The sequence below is a fragment of the Bidens hawaiensis genome, unplaced genomic scaffold, assembly GCF_021521415.1.
Source record: "Bidens hawaiensis isolate Kalapana, Puna unplaced genomic scaffold, B.hawaiensis_p1.1 tig00000326_1, whole genome shotgun sequence".
Classification (NCBI taxonomy): domain Eukaryota; kingdom Viridiplantae; phylum Streptophyta; class Magnoliopsida; order Asterales; family Asteraceae; genus Bidens; species Bidens hawaiensis.
In genome coordinates this window covers 4,369,614-4,375,312 of record NW_027491025.1, presented here as the reverse complement: position 1 = coordinate 4,375,312, position 5,699 = coordinate 4,369,614, and the positions used below count along the sequence as shown (strand labels likewise).

The following is a 5,699-nucleotide window of genomic DNA, read 5'->3' as shown; positions in this document are numbered from 1 at the left end:
AAAATGCCCAATGATGAGCCAAAGGTGTGACGGATGACACGTTTGTTGGTAATTCCGGACTGTATTCACAAGTCGGTGAATATGGAAGGACCTAAGTTGGTTTAGTTTCTTAATTGTAATATGATTAATATGGTAACGTCTTTGTCACCAAGTTATCGTTAGATCATAAATATAGGGCTTGGTGATCAATAGAGATTTATTGTAACGGGTTTTTGAGTTAATTTTCTCTCACAAAAATAAAGTGTTTGATAGATCATATGCCTTGAGTGATCGAAAAACTTGAATGAAAGAATGCCATAAATAACGAGTAACGGGTGTACAACAAAGTGATTCTTTTTGGTTATTCATGTAACCGATAACATTTATTTTAGACACACATACAGACATGCGAACCAACCCGACCCGTTAAGGAGGTATCCACTCTATGTCAAGGTATATTATCCCGGATTCTACATTCTGCAGTTGAAGTGAAACTTCTTGTTTTACCTTCCCATCAACAATATCTACACTGCTATCTTCTAGCAGTGCATTGTCATTTGCTTTCAGCCACTTCCCTATCTGCATATCCCCAAACATTGACGCGTCCCCGTACGCCAGTGCTGATGTCATCATCGGTTGGATGTCGATTTCTGCATCCCCCATTATATCATCAGCAGAGAATCTATCATAATCAAAAACTTGCTGCACCAACAATGCAAAACTGTTAAGACTCGATCGGGATGTAATTTAATCTCTAGCAACTAGATGTAGCAATTTGACCCGTTTAGTTATGAACAGGTCGATTTGAGTTGTGTTTTATCTCAAACGGGTCAGATCCAAAAATTTAGCTGAAGAAGAAAACGGGCCGAATCCAAAGATTTAGCTAAAAAACAAACGGGCAGAATCCAAAAATTTAGCTAAAAAGCAAACGGGCCCAAAACTTTAGCCAAAAATCAATTGGGTCAAATCCAAAACTTTAGCTAAAAAGCAAACGGGCCAAATACAAAAATTTAGCTTAAAAGAAAACGGGTCAAATCCAAAACGTTAGCTAAAAAGCAAACGGGTCGAATCCAAAGATTTAGCTAAAAACAAAACGGGTCGAATCCAAAAATTTAGCTAAAAGGAAAACGGGCCCAAAGCTTTAGCCAAAAATTAAACGGGTCAAATCCAAAACTCCAGCCAAAAAGCAAACAGGCCGAATAAAAAAATTTAGCTTAAAAGAAAAAGGGTCAAATCCAAAACGTTAGCTAAAAAGCAAACGGGCTGAATCCAAAATTTTAGCAAAAAAGCAAACGGGTCAAATGGATTAAAAGTCACCCAAAAGTCTATTTTTATGCATAGAATCCCCTTGGAAGTTTTTAATAATAACATTTTTATAGTAATGCTATCGTTTTCATAATCATAATTATTATATTAGATAAAAAAAAAAGGGGGCTGCAGGTCTATTCAACCTAACCCGAACCGCTCCATAAACGGCCTAGAATGTCCATTTTGCCCCCTCTAACCTTTACAAACAGTTAGATGAAGTATCAACTAAATTCGAATCATAGAAAATACAATAAACAAAGAAAGTGAAAAGAGCATCGGGTTACCAATTTAACGTGGCCATAGTCCTCAGGGACGGAAAGCATTAGCTCTTCATTCCAAATTGGATTTAAATTGCTCCTAATGATGGCTGTTTGGACCCTCTAATAAATGTAAGAGCAAATTGCAGCCCAAAAGAAAATACAAGGAACAAACAAGCACCATAAATATATATAGACTCATAGATATAAAAAAAAATTGAAAAAAAAACACCAACCTGATCTCCTAGTTGAAGAACCACATACGGGTCACTCGAAAGCATATCGCGGACAGCAAGATTTGCGCCTTGAAGAATGGTGATCTTCAAGTGACCAATAGCCCCATCCGGGCATACCTGTTATTTTGTTTTAAAAAATAAGATGAAAAATATAATATGATAAAACGTTAAAAGACCGAGTGTTGTGCACTAACGGGTTTCGGTGGTGGATTTGAGCTTGAAGTTGGAGCATGAAAACTATTCTTTTCTGTTGGACTTGCCTTATTATTTGAGGAGATCTTTAAACTTGGTTTTAAGAATTCTTGAAACTCATACTTGGACCTAAAGAGTAAATGACATGGTATATATTACTATGCATATGCAAGCACCAAAATCTTAGGGTGTGTGTAAACAAGCCCGAACCTAAAAATAAGCTTGTTCAATAAACGAGCCCAAGCCTAAGCTTCACTTATCGAGCTTGAGTTGGCTCGCTTTAATATATTACATATATATCTAGATAATAATTAGTATTGTGTATAAGGTTATGTTAAAAATAACTAAAAAATATATACTATGTTAAATCTATATATTATAACTAAAATATATTAAAAAATAATTATAAATGCATATAAATTACTTCATAAATAATAAATAAGCTGAGCTCGAGCCTGGTCAAGCTCGCGCTCGGCTCAGCTCGTTTACACCCCTAACGGGTTTTTAAGGAGGGCCAAAACACTGTCAGCACTTTCTTGGGTTTTTTTTTATCAACTTTATCTGATTACCATTTAAAGTTAACATTTGTTAGTAAGTAATTTAGAAGGTACACAAGTTAGAGTTTAGCCAAAAATAATGCTATTTAATTTGATAAATGTAACACAATACACGTGGTGATTAATATTTCATCCAAGATAATGACAGAACTGATAACTCGTTCGGTCTGTTTTATTTTCTATTATATTTCACCTGATATACTTTGCGCGTTGCTCAGGACTAGCATCGGGCCCGGGCTTAACTCCTTCGGGCACATGGGCCTCATAAATAGAATTTGCAGAATCATTTCCTCCAACTTCAACCATGGCCTCAATTTCTTCATCGGCCCATTCATCAATCGTCACTGATAAAACCTGTACAGACCATTTCATAATTCATCAGCTCAAAAAAAAGTATAGAAATGACTCAATGAGCATGTAAACTTTCATCAAAAATCACCTACCTTTGAAATACTTGGACCTAGACTTCTGTGCACACCACAGCATTTTAAGCATATAAACACCCCAATGGTGGGTGACCTAAGATTCAAAATAGAAAATATGTTATGTTGTGACAATCAAATAGTTATATCAATGAAAAAATGTTCTATGAAGATCATATTTTATCCCATGAACTTTAGAAGTCACTATGAATTTCTTTGGTTTTTGTGAAATATATTTAGGTGCACTGCTTTTTTACAAGTCTAACAAGTCAAGAAGTCGAAACAACTAATAGAGACAGTGAGGAACTTACGCCCATTTAGGGTCGTGCGCACCACAATCAGCACAAGTACGATTATCACTTTGCTGCAGTAGTTCTTTTAATTTTTTTTTACCTGCATAATCAAGATGGAATCAACAAAACAAATATATATTCTATAGATCAAAGTCATTATTTTCAATTAAAGAATCAGAATAGAATCATATAAAATCTGTCTCCTAACCTTTTTTTTTTCTTCAAAATGGTTTGGCTAAAGAAACATCACTTACACACTATCCACAGTACACACCACTGAGGTTTGATACAGGCCGTATGGAGGCTAATATTTCGTCACATGGTCGTATGTGGGAATGCATGAGAAGGTGTTCGAAAAATCATGCAACGTGCATAATGTGTTTATCTGACATATAAAAGGCTGATATGATCACCTAGAAAGTCATACGCCATGCATGACCATTTTGTAGCTCTGTCATATGACATGTATAATGTGTTTCTAGACACATAAATTATTGATGTGACCATTAACAAAGTCATACAATGTGTATGACCATTTTTCGCCCCGTCATACTACAATCGTTATGATGTGTTTGACACATAAATAACTAATGTGACCATTAACAAAGCCATACCATGTGCATTGACCATTGTATGATTCGGCAAACTCTGGTGTGCAAACTTGATTCGACATTATACCACCCATATGACGTGACATCACATTGGCAGACAGGGTGGTCTCTGAAATTTGATTATTTTGACCCTAAATACTAAGAACATCATAATCGGTCTACACAAACACTCAACTTATATTACAATAATCAACTTCAAGCCACACTCTCCAAACTGGAATAGGTTATGTTAATTAATGAAAAATTGGATTGTGATGGAAAACCCTAGAAGCCAAAAACCAATTAGCAAAATAAAAAAGGGTGTAGGAATTATGATGATACATACCAGAACTCATTGGTCTGCTTGCAACCCACAATCAATCATCAACCAAACTTGTTTCACTTCTCAAAACAAACTCCTCTTTCCTAAATGGAAATCCAGAAGAAAAATAAATAAATAAATAAATTATGAAATCAAACATGTTTCATTCAAAGCAACCTTGAGAAAGCATTAATCTAATTATTATTATTATTATTATTATTATTATTATTATTATTATTCCCAGGATCAATCAAAATTGAAAATGCACATGAAACATCAAAACAAAACAGATTTAAAGCAATCATGGATTAACGGTCGTAGGTTATCGAGATAATCTTAATCGAAATTCTAAGGTAAATATAATGAAATGCAATTGAAATTATGATGAACATGCATGCAACAAATGGTTGATGGATCGGAAGATGTGTTTTTTTACCAATGTGATACGTCCTGTTGCATGAGAAACAGAGGACAAAATCATGCAAGCACCTAAACGACAAGATTTTTAACAAATGTGGAACAAAACAGAGGTTGTTGTTTATGTTAATGTTTTGATTCTTTTTGAATAATAAGATCTTTGCTTCCATGAATGCAAGAGGTTGGCTTCCATTTTAGCATTTTTTTTCCTATTCAATATATGTTTCAATTTCTATATTATCATTATTTTTTTTTGGAGTAAATTACAAGAATAGGCTATGCATATATATACTGCAAGAATAGAATATGTTATGTTTACAATCAATTTTATGAGGATGTTTGGGATTGCTTATTTTAACCAACTTATGTCTTATTAACCTTTTGAAAAGTTAGATAGTGTTTAGTGTTGGTGCATAGATGTCAGTAGTTCATATGTCTAATGTCTGTAATCGAGTCTGTAATATTGTTTGTATATTTGTTTGTTAAAGCGAAGTTGTTGACAAGTTCGCTTAGGCGAACTTGTTAACCAAGCGAAGTTGTTGACAAGTTCGCCTAGGCGAACTTGTTGAACGAGCGAAGTTATGGACAACTTCGCCTGAGGCGAAGTTGTCGTGTATTTATATAGGCTACGGTCTACTATTTTGTAGTTGATCAGTTGGTTAATTTACGTGTAATTCAGTGAGTCGAGTGACGTGAGGTCGAGAGTCTGTAAGTATCACGGTTCGAGTTATTAATATAACGTGAGTTTTGTTCGTATCGTGTTCGTGTGTTTGTGAGCTTGTGTTCTACGTCCGTAACGATCTACACAGGGATTCCGCACCTGTGTATATCGGGATATCTCGTGTGATCCGTCCAGGGAACCTACAATTGGTATCAGAGCATTTGCTCGATTGTGTGGTTCGGGATATTCACGCGGGTGTAGAATTCGTTCCATTTCGGGTATTCACGGGACGAGTTTGTAGTGTTTTTGCTCATTCTAGCCTCCTACCAGTGTGTTTAAGCCTTTAAACCGTCAAAAACGTCGTTAAAATCCGAGTTTCAGATCTGCAGAAAGTTTAAGTTCGTCAGGCGAAGTTGCTGTTCATCAGGCGAAGTTGCCGTCAGGATTAGTAGGGTTTCAGAGAAG

At 35.4% G+C, this 5,699-nt stretch overlaps 1 protein-coding gene across 1 annotated transcript; it reads right to left on the bottom strand.

Annotated features, from left to right (window-relative positions):
• Nucleotides 1-405: 405 nt before the first annotated feature.
• Nucleotides 406-4,190, bottom strand: LOC143621504 (ADP-ribosylation factor GTPase-activating protein AGD12-like). Its single transcript, XM_077092914.1, has 8 exons — nucleotides 4,181-4,190; nucleotides 3,263-3,344; nucleotides 2,973-3,048; nucleotides 2,723-2,883; nucleotides 1,975-2,101; nucleotides 1,781-1,897; nucleotides 1,572-1,667; nucleotides 406-681 (listed from the first exon to the last, which is right to left on the bottom strand). The coding sequence occupies exons 1-8, from the start codon at nucleotides 4,188-4,190 to the stop codon at nucleotides 406-408; spliced, it is 945 nt and encodes a 314-aa protein (XP_076949029.1).
• Between the last annotated feature and the right edge of the window lie 1,509 nt (nucleotides 4,191-5,699).

Excerpts from the sequence above, each read along its gene's own strand:
- LOC143621504 (XM_077092914.1), bottom strand. Across the intron at positions 3,049-3,262 it reads GCGCACGACCCTAAATGGGC|GTCACCCACCATTGGGGTGT; the intron begins GTAAGTTCCTCA and ends TTTGAATCTTAG. Across the intron at positions 682-1,571 it reads ACTATGGCCACGTTAAATTG|CAAGTTTTTGATTATGATAG; the intron begins GTAACCCGATGC and ends TTGTTGGTGCAG.